Raw genomic sequence first — 19,520 nt, forward strand, 5'->3', positions numbered from 1 at the left:
AACAATAAAAGAAGTCTTCAGTCTAGAAGCTCAGAGCTGTGGATCTCCTGCCTGTTAATCTGTGGACACAGAAGCTGTAACGATGGCGTTTTAATGAGTGTTTTACGGTTTCGTGGTTTCTCTAATGTCTCACCACTGCAGATCCAGAAAATGAAGTTTGTGCTGTCTGACAGGTGAAACAATGCAGACCCAAAACTATCTGTGGAAAGGTTGAGCTGATGGAAAATCAACGTTTGAGCGCGAGAATCTCTGAGGTGCTGTGTGTCAGGAGGCGAGGTGCTGGCATGTAACGGTGCTGAAATGAGATTTTTCTGGCCGTTGAGCGGCAGCGACTCTCCGCAGGTAGTTAATAAAAGAAAAAACGCTTTCTCTCCGTTAAAAATCAACTTAGCATTGATTTACAGTGGTGAGGGGCTGGAGGATGGAGGGACGGATCAGACAGAGAAAAGGAGGGTAAACGCCACAGCAGAGCAGAAGACTGCGAAAGGCTGTGCACAAAGATATTATTTAATACATGCATGACCAGTCTGAATTCACAGGCACATTAAAGCTATTTGGGGCAATTTTTCCATCATTTGACCATTAAAGTGACAACAAACTGAAAAATATCAATCGCACAATCAATCCCTCAGTCACAAAGTGACAAAACCCACAAAAATAAACCAAAACATTAAATCAATTTTCTTTGCAGCGTTGGATCTGTTTATCCATCTCGTATCCATCTGTTTGATGAACCACATGTGCAAAGATTTTTCTTTTTTCTCTAACGGTTACCAAAATCACTATCACAGTGTTAAGCAACATTTTGCTATAAACCAAAGCATCAGACAGAGTTAATCTTTAGGATGAGTACGGCACTACGTTACATCTCGACTGCCAAAGTTGACTGACACACACACACACACACACACACACACACACACACACACACACACACACACACACACACACACACACTAAACGTGGATTAAACAGCAGTAAAAATAGTCCTGAACAAATGTTGATAAAAGCGCAGAGAGCAGCTGCTGTTACTGAGTCTGTTTGTTTCAGCAGACAGATGTTTGGTGTTATGGGATTAAATACAATAAAAAAACAAACAAACAAAAAAACACAAGCAGAGTGTCGCAGATTTCCTTCAAAGTTTCCATAAGAGTTGAAAAAAAAAGTCTTTCCAGCCATTATCTCACCCTGTCCGTCTTTAAATGTCTCAGATTTAAAACCGCCGCCGCTCCCAGCAGTGCAGTTTATTAAGAGGCCCGAGGATAACTTTTAATTCAGTTAAACGTTCATAATGTAATAAAAAATCTGCATGTGAGCTGACAGTTAATGAAACATGATATTAATGAAGCTTTTAAGTGCTTGAGGAATGGGCCACTGTTCTTCAAAGGCGTCTGTGGACAGCCGACATCATCCTGCCACGATTTAAAACGTATCACAGCAGCTAACAGCTGGCGGTTACGCCTCAGATGTTCTAAGTTCAACCACGCACCACAAGTTTCAATGAAATGTACGTAGCACTTTCTATTTCCTACAGAGAAATTGCAGAGAAAGTAAAGGTGACAGTGAGTACAGTTTTCTTCACCATCAAAAGGCACTCAGAAACTGGGGAAAACTCTGACAGGAAGAGGTCTGGCAGACCCAAAGCCACAACTGAATCATGGGGCAAGTTTTCTGAGAGTTAACAGCTTGCGTGATAGGCGGCTCACAGGATAGCAGCTTCAAGCACAGCTTAATAGTGGTCGTAGCAAGTCTCAGTTTCAACTGTGAAGAGAAGACTTGCTGCAGGTTTGACAGGACGAGTTGCAGCAAGAAAGCCATCGCTAAGACGACAGAATATGACAAAGAGGCTTGGCTGGGTCATGAAACGCTGCCATTGACTGAAGACTGGAAGGAGGAATCAAAATTTGAAATCTTTGGTTTATCACGCAGGATCTTTGTACGCCGTCAAGTAGGTGAAAGGATTTAAGACTTAGTGTGTGCCATTAACTGGCAAACATGGAAGTGTGATGGTCATGAACCAAAACGGCTCCCACAGCATTCTGCAGCACCATGCAGTACCCTCTGGTATGCACGTAGTTGGTCAAGGGTTCATCCTACAGCAAGATAATGACCCAAAACATAAGTCCAAGCTATGCCAGAACTACCTCAGGAAAAAAGAGCTTGAAAACATGAAGTGGCCACAGTCTCCAGGCTTTATCCCCATCAAGCTGGTTTGGGATGAACTGGACAGAAGAGTGAAAGCAAAGTGGCTGTTACACCACACAGTGACAGAAGAAGATTTATATCACTGCCCTGGATATAAATAAAGGCCTGACTGTGTCATGAACTTAGGAGTAGATCTTAGGAGACCCCCCCCCAGTTTGAACTGTGAAACTAAGACAGAAAGGAGTTAATGTTAACTGGACATTCCTCAGGGCATACCTAGGTGGGGGTCTCAACATATGTAACTTGATAACTGTGGTCTGGAAGGGAGATGGTTTTTTTATGGCCCCTAGGAAGAGACACATACCCACAGTGTTTTAACTGATATACTCCCACACCTATATGCACACTCACTCACGTGCACTCACACATACACACGGGTACGCGCACACACAGGCACTCACGTGCTCGTGCACATAGACACAGACACAGAGTTTGCAGCACACCGTGGGGGTTTTATGATGGGGTCACTTCTATAAAGCTGGGTGTAACTAACAAAGAGGTGAAGATTGTTGCAGAGGGACACCGGCCTCGTCTTCCCTTCTAGAAGTGCATGCTTAAATGAAGATGAATAAAGATGAATAACGATGAATAAAGATTTTGCAAAAATGACTATTGGGTCCGGTGCATCTCTGGAGGCCCGAGGAATAAAAAAGAACCGGGGTAAAACTGATTTTCCAACAGTTTTGGTGCCAAAACCCGGGATTCGCTCGAGGCCCAGAGAGGAATTGGCAGAGCTGAGATCGTGAAACGAGGCGAACAGAGAGCTAGCTCACATGATTAAAAGGTAAGCACGACCTGTTAATTTTCGAACCGTGCATATTGTTTAAAGCCTAAATTATCTGTTCGCTAAGTTGAGCGTATCTCAGTGTAAATTCACTCAGTAGCATAAAGGGGCAGCTAGGTCCGTCCCGGCACGACTAAAGCAAGAGACTTTTGTTAAGAACTTCAGGTTGATGTTTAGCGCCCCGTAAGAAAATCTCAGTGCGTTAAAGCAGGAGACGTTTGTTACGGATTAGTAGAATCGGTGTTTCATCCCTATTAGTTATTAGGAAAAAGTGGTGGTGTTGTGATCCGTCCTCCGTGCGTTAAAGCAGGAAACGTGTGTTACTATTAGTTAGAAAGCGGGGCTGAAAGGCCTCGTGTCACGGGCTTGGCAGCCCCACTTTCCGTCGGACGCGTCGGGAAGACCTGTAAGGGCAGGAGGTCCAGGATGGTCACCTGGGGGGTCGTGGCTCCTTAAATAACTAAGTCGGGGAGATGTCCCTGTCACAGTCTGAAGTATGCATTAAACCAGGATCGGTTGCTTTCGCTGGTTAGATTCCGAGCTGAGTTGAACCAGTGCCTGATGCAGAAGGAGGGCTGTGTAGTGTGTTTGAAAGCGCCGTTAGAGTCGGCGTCTCGTTTGAAGTATGGTAAGTAAGTGTGTGTTTGGGGAAATGTGTGAGTGTGTGTAGGAACTAAGAGATTTGAGTTTAAGATTGTGTTTTCTGTGCTGAATGTGGACGGGAGGCCGTGCCACTGATTGTTGTGTATTCTGAGTTTATTGGGGATTGAATCTGACTGTGTTTTGAGACAAAAGAGAAATCGCGGTTAAAGGCTGCGATCTGAAGATCGTGAGTTTATAATTTTGTTTTTGTTGAGTTCTAAAAAGCGGACCATATCCACTCTTTGTGCTGATCAGGGCGTTGTCCTGAATCACAGCAGAGAAGGTGTCTCACAGAAAGTTTGAATGGGATTGTGAGAAGCATGAGGTGTGTGTGAGCCAGCCTCGAGGGGTGGGTTCACAGGTGGAACAAAGGAGGAGTAAAATGTGTGTGTGTGTGAGAGAGAGAGAGAAAGAAAGGTGGGGGCGAGTGACCAGGCTGTGAGTGTGTGTGTGTGTGAATTACTTGATGACAAAAAGGGAGAAAAAGTACATTAGTTGATTTCCTGTGAAATAATAATAATTAAGAAATCAAAGTGATCAAATAGGAGAAAATGAACTAAAGTAACTAAAGAAAAACTAAACAGTGGATTAGTGTTAAGTTAATGATAAATAAATTGATAAAATTAATAGTGACATTTAAAGGTGACCAAGTACTCAAGGATGAATGGAGAATTTGTTTGCTGACTGTATGAGAGCTGTTGGGGTGAAAGGAAAATGAGCTTGGAGGAGTGAGTTTACAGGTTGATGTGTGGGTGTTTAAAAAAAAAAGAGAGAAAGAAAATAATGAAAAACAAAGAAAATAAAAAGTGTGTAAGTGTGAGTGGGAAATTGTCTCCAACTGGGGAAAGCAGTGACACTACAGGTCATCTTCTTCCCCTGCTGGACACAAAAGAAAACATAATTTGGAGTATTGTGGGTGAAAATAATTAACAACAACATCAAGAAGATTTTTTGTGTTTGCGGTTAAGAATAATTAAAATTTTATTTTCGGGGTTTAAAGTCAGTAGAGTTCAAAACAAAATAAGCTGAGATGTGTTGCTTTAGGAGTGATGAAAACATATGCAGTCACAGTGAATAATGAAAGTCTCTCAGTCTGTCGATTACAGGTGGGGAACGGACCTGGATCAATTCTCCACGGGCAGCAGTCAGAAGAAAATTATAGGTTAAGATCATTAGAAATAAAAAAAATAGAAACACCCAGCCAGCATTTTTGGCTGAATTGTTTTGCAGCTTCCCGTCCTCATCCTGAAAAAGCAAGCTCCAAGGAAGCTAATCTCTCCCTGAAGACAGAGTGCAGGTCCAGAAGCACAAGCATGAACATCAACAGTGGACAGCAGTCCAAGAGACAATACCAGAGTCCTGAGCAGAGAGGTCCAGCAGCACTATGGGCAAACGGCATCAGAAAGAGAAGATCCATCATCTTGATTGGATGAATGGAGATGCGTTTCCAGCAAGCTGCAACTTCACTGTGTGTGAAGGACTTCTGAGAAGATTGTTGGCGTTTGACACTTGCCGTGTTTGGAGCAAGATGGCAATGAAAGAGACAGTGGGAGTATACATGGGACAAAGCTGAAGAGGACTGACTGCCATTGGACTGCAAGGTGGGAGAGGAGAATGGAGAGAAAGGAGCAGGTGAGGACAGATGACTGCTGTTTTAGTGTGGGGAATCAAATTGGGTTAAGGAATCCAGGGAGACAAGCGACTGTCAATCCTCCACTTCAAGACAAAGTGTCCAGACCACCACAAAAGGGGGAGGCAGACAAGCACTGAGGTATGCAAGAGTACTGTTAGAGAAAAATGGGAAGACAACACCACACATGCACGTGATATGCACTACAGAGAATACAAAATCATACATAAAGTGTCACACATCCAAAGAGGGTATTTGTAGAAGTGGTTAACGACACACAGCGTGGTTGCCGATGGTAACCTGCAAGCATTTGGGGTTTAGCTGTGCCTGACTATGACAGAGTTTTTCATTTAGATGTTTCTGAAACAAAACTTGGAGTGAACGCAGTTTTGTTTCAGAAAAAAGGGGAAAGGTACATAAATGGACACAGAAATAGAAAATGTATTAACCCGACTAACACACACACGCAATGAAGCTCATTAGGATCAAACACAATTTTAAGTAGGCAATACTGTTACCATCATCCTGTCTGGTTTATTGAGTGGGTTGAGAAGTGATACATAGACAACTGAATTAGTATTATTTTGGGGAACATGATAACAGGGGTGAACAGAATCCTGCAGCCAGAGTTTAAATGAATAAAACTGGCAGATTTTTTTTGTTTTGTTTTGTTTTTGTTCCTGATGTATGGGGAAGGTTTTAACATGGCACCAAGTTTTAGATTTGGTGTGTTTTCACCCATTAGAAAAGAATATTCTGGGACAAGTCCTAAGACCGGGCTTCTGTATTTTTATTTACTTTTGTTTTTCAGTTTTATCTGTTATTTTTCATTTTATTTTTTTGTTTTGAACAGTGCACTGATTTCGCTTTGTGAATTTCTTTTCTTTAAGCAGATCTGCACGACGGGAATTAAAAGCACTATACAACATTTTTGAGAAAACCGTTGCAAGTGAGTTTCTCCAAAATTACAATGGGCTCTGGAGAAAGCCGCTTATTTGGGACAATTAGAGAATGAGTCCCTGCCCAAAAAGGATTCAGCGAGATAATCCGATCTAAAGTTCTTATTTTTCTTTTTTGAAATGACGTCATTTTGCTGTGGGTGGAAATGAAAATGCGACGATAGTTTCCACTACCAGCAAAGAAAGAATGAATGAATGAATGAATGAATGAATGAATGAGTGAAAGAGAAAAAACTGACTGACTGGTAAAAGCTGACAAGACTTGACCACTACTCAAGGTTAACCTCCACCTAGACAGGACAAAAGGGTGGATGAATTTATGTGTTTCTTTTTACAGGAGCAGGAAGATGACAGCAGCATCCTAGGTTGTGTGACGATTTAACCTTTTAAATGCCACTTTCTGTGTTTGAGAATCTATCAGGGGTGTGTTATTCATGGGCTTGTGCGCAGCGTTAACATTTACATTTCTTTTCTACAGCAGAGAGTTAATCATGTGTTTGATTATGGGAGTTATAGCAGGACACACTAATGGTTAATGTTCTTTCTACTACAGGATTACTGGGTTTATGAGTGAAGGGAACTGTGTTTACAGGCTATATGTTGATTATGCTATTACACTGTGTTGTTGGGAAAATGTTGAATATTACAGGGGAGAAGTGAAAATAGTGTGAAACACATCCTGTGTTGAAACCAGTGTCATTCCTTTTACAGCAGGCTTAACCTTATGGCCTTTTATAGCACCTCTGGAACCGTTTGACCGGCGCCTGACCACCAGGATTGTCCATGTGTGTTGCTAATGTTTGTTTTGTCTAAGAGTGCATGTAGAGGATTCAGCAGAAAACAGACAAGTGACATGAGAAAACAATAAGAGATGCAGTGTTTATGGAATAGTTTAATATGGGCTCATTAGCTGGCCACTACTGAGCTCATAGTGATAAAATGAGTGGAGTGACATTGCTTAAGGAAAGTCACCGATTAAATTGTGGAATAAATCAGGATGATTCATGATTTGGGACAAATTATGGCAATAATAGTGATTTAATGATTGGAGAAAACCTGCACATGATGCTTGTCTTTTATGCTGAATACTTTATTATTTTTATGATCTATAGTCAGTTGAAAATGTGAAGTTTGATTTAACAGACGTTGTCTTCCAGGATACAGGCTACAGGTGGAGCTGGGAGTTAGACAAGCTAAACATTTAATTGCTGACTGATGTTTTTACACAGGGTTACAGGTTGGAGTATGGCTGCTCCAAGGGACAGACCCTGGAGATTGTTTTAGGGAGACTGTGCAACATTCTTGTACATGTCTCATTGGGGAGTTGACACATGGCGGAAGCCATGTGGGGAGAGGAGTGTCATTTTAATTTGTAGATGTTGTGAGGTGCCATGACGAGAAGGAGTGACTGAGGAGATTGTCCACAAGATGTGAGCTGAGGCCAGGAGAGAGTCGTGAGGAGGATGAGAGATCACCTTCAGCACAGCAGACATCGCGCAGGAGATCGTCATGAGGAGACTCTGCACAGCAAAATCTTAAATAAAATGAAAGAGTGTTGGCGTTGACGTTGAGGAAGACAGCTAAGGTGTACGACGTGCTCTGCCTTAAAATCTTCAGCAGCGTTGGAACGTGAGAATCGAGGGATGGAGAGAGCGTGCCAAGCTCCAAAAGTGACGGCGCAGAGGAAGTCCAGCGATGGAATTGTGATTCTGTGAACGGCACAAATGATTTGATGCTCTGCAGAGAAGCTTTCTGCATGGGAAAAGATGTAAACAGACAAGCCTTTCATCTACATTTACATCAGGTCAACTTCTCTAGGCTGGTTGAGGGGGAAATTGGAGAGAAACGGTAGTGTTAGGTGTGATAACTGTTGCTATTGTAACTGTGATTTTTCTTCTAAGTGAATTGCCCAGAGACAGACCTGAACCCACTCCGGCGACTCCACCATCACAGGCTGCGGCGAAGCGAACCAAACGCCGTGAAACAGGTAAATCAGATGAGTGTTTTGATTATTGTGGTGGTATAGAGTTGGACCACGTTAAAGGGTCCACAGCTTCGTATACATTTGATTTTCGTGCTGTCATTAAATGTAAAGGTTTAAACAGTTCATGGCGGGGATATGATGTCTGGGTAGGTTACAATCCAATGGTAGATATAGAGGGTAATAATCAGAAGCTTGGCTACCCCTATCCCACTTATTGGAAGGGCCCGTGTGAGTACTGGTCTACCATAGTGGAGTATTCTGGCACGTGGCGCCCCTACAAGGACACCACGTGGCAGAAGCTTGGGTTTCAGCGGGACTTCTCAGCCGGGCAGAACCCGTTGACCCTGTCACTGAATCGTTGGTATGATACCATGTGGCCCGCCCGATCTGTGGTGTATTTGTTTATAGGGGCAGACATCTCAGGGAAGGATCCATACGGTTTGGTTAAAATTAATTTTAGAGATTCTGCACCCGATGGGGCTGAAATAATTGTATCAACACCTCCCCCACCATTGTCACTTTCAGAATCGGGCCCACAAATAATTGAGGTAGATTATACAAGACTCAAACCTAAACAGCTCATTTCAATGGCCACTGGCTATCGTGAAAGCAATCTTTGGCCAGACTGGCTCATCCAAAATGCTAGAGAACAAAATGTTTCAGATTGTGTGGCGTGCGCAGCTGCCCGCCAACATCTTTTCACAGAACCAGCTCCTCTATATCCCGAAGACCAGTGGGGATTTGAGTGCATGCTAAGACTCACCAGAGAAGAGGTTTCTGAAGGTAATTGTACTACGTTGGCTAGTTTGTTTCCACCAATAGGTAATGACACTGTACTTCGTCCTTTCACATTGGGAAGAGCCAACTACACATGTTTTAACTTTACTGTGTTTTTCCCTGACAGACATGAGCATGAGGCCGGGGAGATTAACGCCGATTGGTGCACTGTGACGTACCTGGCCAGAGGAAAGCTATCAAGAGACACCGGCACTGAAATAGGCCTGTGGGCACGTGCTGGTTTGTATTATTATTGTGGTGGGTACAGATTGTATGTTAGACTTCCTAGTGGGACTTCTGGTCTCTGTGCCATGGTACGTTTAGGTGCACCTCTCGTTTTAGTAGGAGAAAAGGGGGTGCGGCTGGCTAAGCCCGGCACCGCGCAACTGACAGCCACGCGCAGACGTCATGTGTTGGCCAAACGGCCACCAGGATCGTTTGACCTGACATTAGGATCACCAACATACATAGATGCTATTGGGGTTCCTAGGGGTGTGCCTAATGAATTTAAGTTCGCTGACCAAATTGCTGGAGGATTTGAAAAGCTTCCCATAATTTCTGCATTTTTTCCAGTAACTCCAAATAAGAATGTGGATCGTATCAATTATGTGCACTATAATGTCCTGAGACTGGCGAATTTTACCAGGGACGCAGTTGAAGGGCCTGTTGAGCAGTTGGGTCCAACATCTTTAATGGCAGTACAAAATCGGATGGCGTTAGATATGTCGTTGGGGAAAAAGGGGGCGATTGCGCGATGTTTGGGGATATATATTGTACTTTTATTTTAAATAACACAGCTCCAGACAGCTCTGTGACCCGAACTCTGGAAGGCCTAAAGACGTTGTCCACCACGATGTATGAGCATTCGGGAGTGGATAACCGGCTGGAAGCGTGGATGACCTCTGTCTTTGGGCAGTGGAAAGGTTTCATTATGTCAATTATGGTTTCTTTGTCTGTTTTTACTGCAATATTAGTGACGTGTGGGTGTTGTTGTGTGCCTTGTATCAGAGCTTTGTTCGTAAGACTCATCAATCGTGCTGTGGGAGACTGATACAAAGTCCGACACCAGGAGGCCACTTTTGGGAAATGGGGAGTCACAGTATGAAAACATTATGGTGAAAGATTTAGTGTAGTTTTATCTGCCTTAGGGCAGATAAAAAGGGGGATTTGTAGGAATGTTTAGCTTATTTTAGAGTTTAGAAATGTGTTAGATAGAATGTAGAATTATTGTAGAGACACTGACACTGCCCTGGATATAAATAAAGGCCTGACTGTGTCATGAACTTAGGAGTAGATCTTAGGAGACCCCCCCCCAGTTTGAACTGTGAAACTAAGACAGAAAGGAGTTAATGTTAAGTGGAAATTCCTCAGGGCATACCTAGGTGGGGGTCTCAACATATGTAACTTGATAACTGTGGTCTGGAAGGGAGATGGTTTTTTATGGCCCCTAGGAAGAGACACATACCCACAGTGTTTTAACTGATATACTCCCACACCTATATGCACACTCACTCACGTGCACTCACACATACACACGGGTACGCGCACACACAGGCACTCACGTGCTCGTGCACATAGACACAGACACAGAGTTTGCAGCACACCGTGGGGGTTTTATGATGGGGTCGCTTCTATAAAGCTGGGTGTAACTAACAAAGAGGTGAAGATTGTTGCAGAGGGACACCGGCCTTGTCTTCCCTTCTAGAAGTGCATGCTTAAATGAAGATGAATAAAGATGAATAAAGATTTTGTAAAAATGACTACTGGGTCCGGTGCATCTCTGGAGGCCCGAGGAATAAAAAAGAACCGGGGTAAAACTGATTTCCCAACACTCTCCCTTCTCCCTGTGACAGCTGTGACAGACTATAAATGGTTAAACAATGGATGTTTACTAATCAGATCTCATATTTATTATTTATTTCAGTGACACAGTTTACAACTGAGGTGATTGCTAACACTGTTGTGTATGTTTAATTCCTGTCTCATATTTTATTGGGTATAGGTTGGCTTCAGTCCTCTGTTTTGCATGCTTAGGTTACCCTGTGTTAACCCCAAGCTGAGGTTGTTAAAAAATGCCTGAATAACTTTCTACTTTTAACAGAAAAAGTTAAAGAAGGCTGCAGAGAACAGCTTAAACTCGAGGCATCACGACCCTTTACAAAAAGAACGATTCCACTTAAAAAAAGAAAGCAGAAAATCACATTATACACCGGCAGGCTCCAGCTCCCTCTGATAAAAATTATACATCTGTAATGAAAATTATGACTCTTGGTTTGAATCCAGCGGCTCAAAGAATGGCAGCTCAGTCTGAGTGAGGATAAGACAGGCACACATAATCACTCTGAATTGATTATTCCCACATTCCTGCAGCCGGGACTTTGAAATGACTGAACGCTGACTTTGCCCGCTGTACCTGTTTGCAAACCCGGGTCCCGAAATTTAAATTCTGCCTCACCATCACTCCAAAACTGAAACACGTGCTGCCCATGGTCTGTGTTCCTGCTCTGTTGTTCAGCTGAATGTCGTAAAAATCGTATTTTTAACAGTCAAATCAGTCGTGAAGGTCAGCTTTTACAAAACTGGAGCTGGTTTTAACTTTAACGGCCCTTTAATGACTTCTCAGCTGAACTGCGGTGACCCTTTTATGTTCAGTTTGTCCAAATCCACTCAGAAATCACAATTCAGCTCCTACACATCAGTGGTCACTGCTCTGGCTATCAATGAAATTTGCCTTCCGTGAATCGACTCCACACCCTCTCAAATAATCTGCCAACCTAGAAATCCTATTTAACGCTCATCCTGTTTTCATTCGCTGAGTCTTGTCCACTGTGAATGTTTCTTCCTGTTTTTTCAGTTGGTAGTTTTTATTTGCAGTCTTTTTTGGTATTAAAACCTATTATTAGCTTTAACCTAAGGTTTTATTTGATTTCATTCATTTATTTGTTTACTTCAGTTTTGCTTAACTCGTTTTTTCTTTAAACAACCCTAGCCCTAAAATGTTTGGGACGCTGTTTCTGTTCCTGAGTTCTGTTACTTCCTGTCTTATTTTGAAAGTCCCTCATCTCATGTGCTTTTTGAGTTAACTCTTTGTCTCTAGAGTTCTGCATATCAGGTCCTAAATCTCCTTGATTCACAGCGTAATAAGTAATATGGTGGGACAGACTGAGGCTGTCATTATATGCTGATGATGTGATTGTGTTTACTGTAAAATTATAGAAATAATACATTTTGTGATTCCTGCTCTGTGTTCTTTGTAACACTTTATAGACCAAACTGTGGACTTGCTGATACACAGTCTGCATACATCGTCATTTACCTGCACACGGCTCCGTATCCGGGAACTATGCGGCACTCCCCTCCTTGGCAGTAGTTCGGCTGGAGGACACACAGGCTCTGGCAGGGCAGGCCGTCCACTGACACGAAGCCCAACTGGCACTGACACTCCGCCTCCTTCGTCCAGGCGTTCACCACGCAGCGAGAAAACTCACCGCAGGCTTGGAACTTGCAGGGATCGGCCTGATCAGCTGCAAGGAGAGGAAGGCAGAAAAACGTGGACACATATTAGTATTCAGGAGGAGTTTCCTGCGCCTTCCTCTAACCACCCTCCTCTCTCCTGGAGGTGCTGAGGAGTGTTTGATTTTAATGAGATCCTCTCCTCCTGCTCTGCAATGAAATGTAAGGTTTAGCCCGAGGCGTGGACGGCTTCCGAGACTAAACGTCAAATTCACTCCGGGGAAATTAGCATGTGTGCAGGGTGTCACGGACGAGAAGTACGTCATGTTGTGAAGCCACAGCACGTGGTCAATATCTGTAATCCAAACATACATCAGCAAGTATGTGTGTTTGAATCAGGGCTTCTGCTGGGGGTCTACAGCCTTCGTGTCCTGGAGAGTTCCTGTTTATTTATACTGTATATTTATCAGTGTATGCCAGCTGGAACAGAAACAGCTGCTTTTACATCATGACTTGGAATAAATAGCCATATTTAATTTGTGTATGTGAAATGTCCCTCTTACTACTTTTCTTAGACTGTGTAACTTGCAGATTTGAGGAATCTATCAAACATATCGCTGCACAGTTTTTGGGAGATTGATTGTAACCCTCAAATCAACTACAAGAGAATTTAAGGTTTTATAAATCTGCATTTACCTGTGTTTTTACAGTGTATGTAGCGCTTTATAGCCTTTTTTAGTTCAAAATCTAGTCTTGCTAGCCACTTTATTAGGTACCCCTTGCTGGGGAACACTCCTCAGAGATGTTGGTCTGTACTGATGTGATAAAAATCACACAGCTTCTGCAGCTTTGTTCACAACAAACACACACACACGCGCCTCGAGACAGAAGATGTTGCAGCAGCACTTCTCCTCTCTGCAGCTCACTTCTCATCTTCATCACTATTATTCGGGCCCTATAATGTTCTTGACGATCCCACCGTGTGCCGTTGGATTTGACATATAGACCTAATTACTGAGTCTGTTTGAATGTTTGTGATCTCTGCTCCCTGCCTCAGACTCATCTGTGGAGAATATTACAGCACAAAGCTTTTAGAGTGTGAACTGCATACAGAGGAGTGCTGCTGATACAACAAATGTGAATTATTCTAAGATGCCTGTTTATATCTCATACATAAAAAGAAATCCTGACATCATAAAACACCACCGCACTGCAGCTAACAAAAGAAACGGCATGCTGGCGTTTTAATCTTTCATGTTAAGGAATAAAAACACCATCGCATGCAAAAAGGACTCTTAGATATGAACAACAGTAGAATCAGCACTGAACCAGAGCTTGCTTTAATCACTGCTAACATCGGCCAAAACAAACTGTCTTGCTGTGTTATATTGCTCTATTTTATAAACTGCTACGGACCCGTTGAGGCATGCACTCCACTCTACTCCTGAAGGTGCACTGTGGGAACTACACCCAGATGTAAGCGACAGATCCTTTAAGTCCTCTAAGCTGCGAGGTGGAGCCTCCATGGATTGGACTTGTTTGTCCAGAACATCCCACAGATGCTCGATTGGACTGAGATCTGAGAAATCTGGGAGCCAAGTCAACACCTCAAACCGTTCCTGAACTATTTCTGGTTTGTGGCAGGGTGCATTATCCTGATGAAAGACACAGCCATCAGGGAGTACTGTTTCCATGAAAGGGTGTACATGGTCTGCAACACCGCTAAGGTAGATGTTACATGTCAAAGTGACGTCCATGTGGATGGCAGGACCAAAGGTTTCCCAGCAGAACATGGTGGATGGGGTCAGTGTGGGCACCCTGACTGCCTGCAGTGCCAGATGTTCTGTGTATTCTGACATCTTTCTATCAGAACCAGTTTTTTTTGCAATTTGAGCTAAAATAGCCACACGGGCCGGGCTTCGTTCCCCACATGCATCTGTGAGCCTCAGCCGCCCATGACCACTGTTTGTTCCTTGGACCACTTTGATAGATACTGACCCCTGCAGACCGGGAACACCCAATGAGAGCTGCAGGTGAAGAGACGCTCTGAACAGCTTGGCCCTTGTCAAACTGTAATGGCAATCCTTACACTCGCTCATTTTACCTGCTTCTAACAAATCAACTTTGAGGACAAAATGTTGGCTTGCTCCCGCCCGCTAACAGGTGAAGAGATAATCACTGTTATTCACCTCACCTGTCACTGCTCATAATTTTAGGCCCGGCTGGTGTAAATGAGCAGCAGACCGGAGTTCACATTCAGACTCTGATCAGAAAGCACTTCGGTTCAGGGCAGAGAAAGCTCAGCATACCTGCAAACCTGGTGGGGTTTCGCGTACCTGGTTCGATGTCCAGAGAGTGGGTGTCAATCTGGATGTGCAGCTTCTTGGCGGCAGCGGTGCAAAACTCCTCCAGGATGCAGTGGACCGCCTCGGTGATGTTGTACGGCACCGACTTGGCGAACTTCATCTTGCTGTTGACGACCACGCTGCCCTTCCTGAAGTTGAGGATCTCCAGTTTTTTGAAGCCTGTCAGGTTGGCCTGCAGGAACGGCAGCAGCTGCAGAAGAAGAAGAAGCAGAGAGTGACGCGGCCTGAGAGGCCATAGGGGAGTCTGACTGTTTGATATAATTTGATATTAACAACCAAGTGCTGAGTTTTATTCATCGAAATGACTGATCTGTTGTACAAGAGAAGCTGCACACACACACACACACAAAGGGAAAATTACACATTTTCTCTGAGCTCTTTGGAGAATCTTCACAAAACAAAACTGAAGGAAAAACAAAAGAAAATAGATGTAAATGTAGTTTGGGCCGATTAAACTGTCTCATCATGAATTCTGTCTAAACTGAGTGAGTTCATAAATAACTTGATGCCTCTCTGCTCACATCTTTTATGCCCATGAAGCCAAAGCCTTGGCTGAATTGATGCACCCAGTCTGATTTTATCCAGAGTTGTGTGTGAATGTCTGGAATTTCTTTCTACAAATCAATACATTCATCTACGTTTCCTCCTCCTGCTCGAGCGATTCTTGCAATGCCTGAACTCACACTGAAGATTTATATTGTAATTCAGAAGCTGCAAAGACTACAGAACCCCTTTTAAATCACACAAACATCTCTCTGAGGAAGAAACCATCCCACTGTTTGAGTCAATCCGCTGTCAGCAGACACAGAAAAGAGAGATTAAAGTCATAATTTAAACTTTAATGTGATATGGATGAACTGTGTCTTTAAACCAGAAAGTAATCAGAGGATTTATCCAGGTTTTTTTGAGTTAAATCCCAGTTTTTGTACCCCAAATTGATTGGCTTATTCTTAATAGGATTACAGCCCTGTTCTTTTCTGCCTTCAGTTTAAGTCAGTGCTTCTTCAATCCCATTTATCTTCAGTTCACTTTAAAGTCGATCCTTTGGTGCAATTAATTATAGAAATGATGGATTATTTTTATATGTAACATGGTTTATTCAATAACTTTGCATTAGTATGAACATCTGTACTAGAAGCTGTTTCCTGTCGTGCATTTATTTGTAAAAGATCCACACAAAAAGCATCCACCTCATAAAAAGAGAAGAAGGGCTTTCACCGCATTTAGCCTGACGAGCTGCTTTCCATCTGTCATCAACCAGACAGCGATCGCTTCTATTATTTATAGTACTGCTAACAGCATCGGTGTTGAAGGGAGGCATATACTTGAAGCTGACTATTTTATTTGTTCACATCTCACCGTTTCTGGGAACCTTTAGAAATGCAGTGACCTAAGTGTCTTCTGTTTGGTGTTGATCGCGTTGCCTCAAAGAAAGGAACAGCCTGTTCTGTCTTCCCTGTGCTGACTTTCTGGAAACTCGTGAAATGTGAAGAAAACTGTGGAAGACGTCTGTTCCAGAAGTCTTGTGCTTTGTTCAGATGTAGCTTTGCAAACCTAAACTGTGCTGCCATGATCTTTGCACACACAACAAACTCGTTCAGTCTTTTACCAACTGTACAGTCATGGACACAGTTAACCTTCACCATGCTAACTGAGACCCATAAAGTCTCAGATGGAGGGAAATGGCCTCATAAGCTTTCTGTGATTGATGGGCAGCAAGACTTACTTTTTTTTAGATCATCGCTCATGACTTTCCTCCTTGGTTTGAATGTTTCAGACCTGCAAACTACCAAAACGTCTGCTTTCATAGAGGCGCTCACACTTACTGATGATCAGTTAATCAATTTGATTAGCAGTACAAAGCAGCTCCTTCAATCTAAATAAAAACAGTAAACAGGGACTAGAAAGAGAGAGCATACTTCATTGGGTCCCTGTTAAATCCAGAATTCAAAATCCTGCTCCTCACATACAAGGTCTTGAATAATCAGGCCCCATCTTATCTTAATGACCTTGTAGTACCATATCAGCTTATTACAGCACTTCACTCTCACACTGCAGGCTTACTTGTTGTTCCTAGAGTATTTAAAAGTAGAATGGGAGGCAGAGCCTTCAGTTTTCAGGCCCCTCTTCTGTGGAACCAGCTTCCAGTTTGGATTCATTAGACAGACACTATCTCTACTTTTAAGATTAGCCTTCAAACTTTCCTTTTTGCTAAAGCATAAAGTTAGGGCTGGATCAGATGACCCTGAATCCTCCCTTAGTTATGCTGCAATAGGTGTAGGGTGCTGGGGGATTCCCATGATGTATTGAGTGTTTCTTCTTCACTCGTGTTTATACACTTCTCTACATGTAATCATTACTTATTATTTATCTCTGGCTCTCTTCCACATGGTGTCTTTGTCCTGTCTTCCTCCCCTCACACAGTTGCGGCAGATAGCCGAAGATTCTTCCTGTTAAAAGGGAGTTTTTCCTTCCCACTGTCACCAGTGATTTGGTGTTATATAATCGAACTGAAGTGATTATCTATGCGATGAGTTTACAACGTTTACTTTAATCTCTATCAGTGATTCTAAGTATTTTTCCTCATTCATCAATTTAAACTTTTTTACTAATTTTTAAAATGTATTTTTATCATCATTATTATTATATCATGAATTTCAGTTTAAAACAAATATTTTTGAACCTTAAATTAAACCCATTAGAGAGAGACAGTGATATATCACTGGTAGAAAAAAAAACATGAGGTTTTACTCTTTAAAGTCGGGTTAAATCCCCTTAAGTCCAGTTTACCGAACATGCTTGTTTCTTCCTTCATTACACAAATATTTATGGTCCTTTTTGCATGTGTGTGTAAAATGTGTCCGGAAATGATAAGTACATTTATAAGTGCCGCTGGCAGGGAGTGCCACTGATGTGATTATGCTGTTTACAGAGGAGATGCAGTAAAGCAGCACACTTCGTTTCAGTCATCACTCCTCTTCATTTATTCCTCCTGTCATCGAGTGTTTTTTTAAGAGCATCCTCACCTTAAATGAGACACCGTGTCGACAAATTAGTATCTCTGAAAATGAAGTTCAACTCACACACACACACACATACACACACACGGTCTGCAGAGTCAAACTAAAAGAGAAAAAATAGAAACACTCAACAGTTTTGTTTCTCTAATTTGCATTGACCGGACATAATTACCTCTATTGATGCGGTTTAAACTGTTCAGCAGATGAAGAGTAAAATCTATTCAGAAAACGTGGGTCCCCAAAAGGATTTAAAGTGCTTTCTTTACCAGGCAGTATCTGTAGGCCTGAGTCTGTATTTCTATTCATGTGATAATTATTGCGTCTTGCAGGGCTTGAATTAATTTTTCACCGCCAGCAGCAGAGCGAGGACACAGAGGAGACGACTTAAAGGCTGCTGGTTCAATTCCTCGAGTTAAACACAAATAAAAAGCTTTTGTGTTTTTTTAACTCATATATTACCCAGATGTCTCCATTTTCCTGCCTGCCCCTCTTTTAATTAGCCGATATTGCTGATAATGCAAACTCAACATTTCTGCAGACTCACTGGTCTCCTGCCAAGTTTCCCAATTAAACAAAAAAGAACTTTAACTCCAGTCTATTCACCTTTGCCACTCTTTCAAACATTGTAAATGACCGTCACTGAAACTCATTAAAAGCCTCAGCTTGCAGGCTGCTCTTCCTGTAAGGCTTTTAATGTGAAAAATCTGCAGGAAGTGCTTACTCATCTCTGAAAGGTATGTCTGTGACTGCTGAATATTTGAATAGTCACTCAAACTTAAGTGAAATATTTGCACCTTTAGTTACGCTGAGCCGTTTAAAGCTCTGGATTCTAATTGGCTGCTGCACAAACATCACTTGCTGCAGCTCCATATTAGTATGTAGATATCTCCAGGCTTGAACTCGATACTTTGATACGTCGGTACGTAAGGGTCACCAAAATGTGCATTTGCAGCAGGAATTAGTTTAGGGTAGAGTGTTAATCACTGATGGATCCAAACGAGAAAAATATGAAAGGTAAAGAAAGATGGGAGCGCCCTGCAGAGAGTTAAGGTTGATAAAACTGTCTGAATACTAAGAAATCCAGATAGAGCTCCCACTTCTTCAGACATTATTTGATCTGAAATCTCAGCTGAAGGACACTGACGGCAGGCGATAATCTGCAAATAAAACTGAAGTAAGGAGGAGGCACGTTTCATCTCTAGATTAGTATTTCAGGCAGAGGACTCGCACCAGCATCATCCATTTACCATTATATTCCCCCGGCGTGTTCTTCCTGCCTCATTAATCCAGCAGAGTCATTGTTCAGAGAGAAATAAGGGCTGTATTGTACCTGCCTGAGCTTGAAATTATTCTCTCGCTTCATCCAAAACATCAAAACATATCCATTCACCGCGCAACAACCTGCAGCTCCGATGCTGAGGGCTCCAGGAGAACTCGAAATGAAAACGGAGCTTGTGTTATTAATTGTGTCTGGCTTTCTGTTTTACCCATCAAGTCATAGAAGTATGAGGTATCGCACTCACCAGGCACTGTGTGGATACGCTCTAAATATCCCTATTAATATGAATATTTTAATCAAAGAAGGAAAAATAGCTCATTGGCATCAAAGCGGGATGAAACCAGCTCCAATTAGGTCTCAGTTTGGGGAATATGTTCTCCTCGCCTCTTATAATAATGTATGAAATGACATGAAAGGAGTC

The 19,520-nt window shown here is 42.6% G+C and overlaps 1 protein-coding gene across 1 annotated transcript in view; it reads right to left on the reverse strand.

The window, feature by feature from the left end:
* Positions 1 to 19,520, reverse strand: part of LOC102082351 (interphotoreceptor matrix proteoglycan 1a) — a 52,440-nt gene that overhangs the window by 5,439 nt on the left and 27,481 nt on the right. Inside the window, exons 13-14 of the mRNA XM_025899067.1 lie at positions 14,771 to 14,990; positions 12,298 to 12,505 (exon numbers count right to left, since the gene is read on the reverse strand). Of these exons, the coding sequence (XP_025754852.1) occupies positions 12,298 to 12,505; positions 14,771 to 14,990 (428 nt within the window). The remainder of the gene's footprint in view (positions 1 to 12,297; positions 12,506 to 14,770; positions 14,991 to 19,520) is intronic.

Source organism: Oreochromis niloticus, linkage group LG15 (genome assembly GCF_001858045.2).
Source record: "Oreochromis niloticus isolate F11D_XX linkage group LG15, O_niloticus_UMD_NMBU, whole genome shotgun sequence".
NCBI lineage: Eukaryota > Metazoa > Chordata > Actinopteri > Cichliformes > Cichlidae > Oreochromis > Oreochromis niloticus.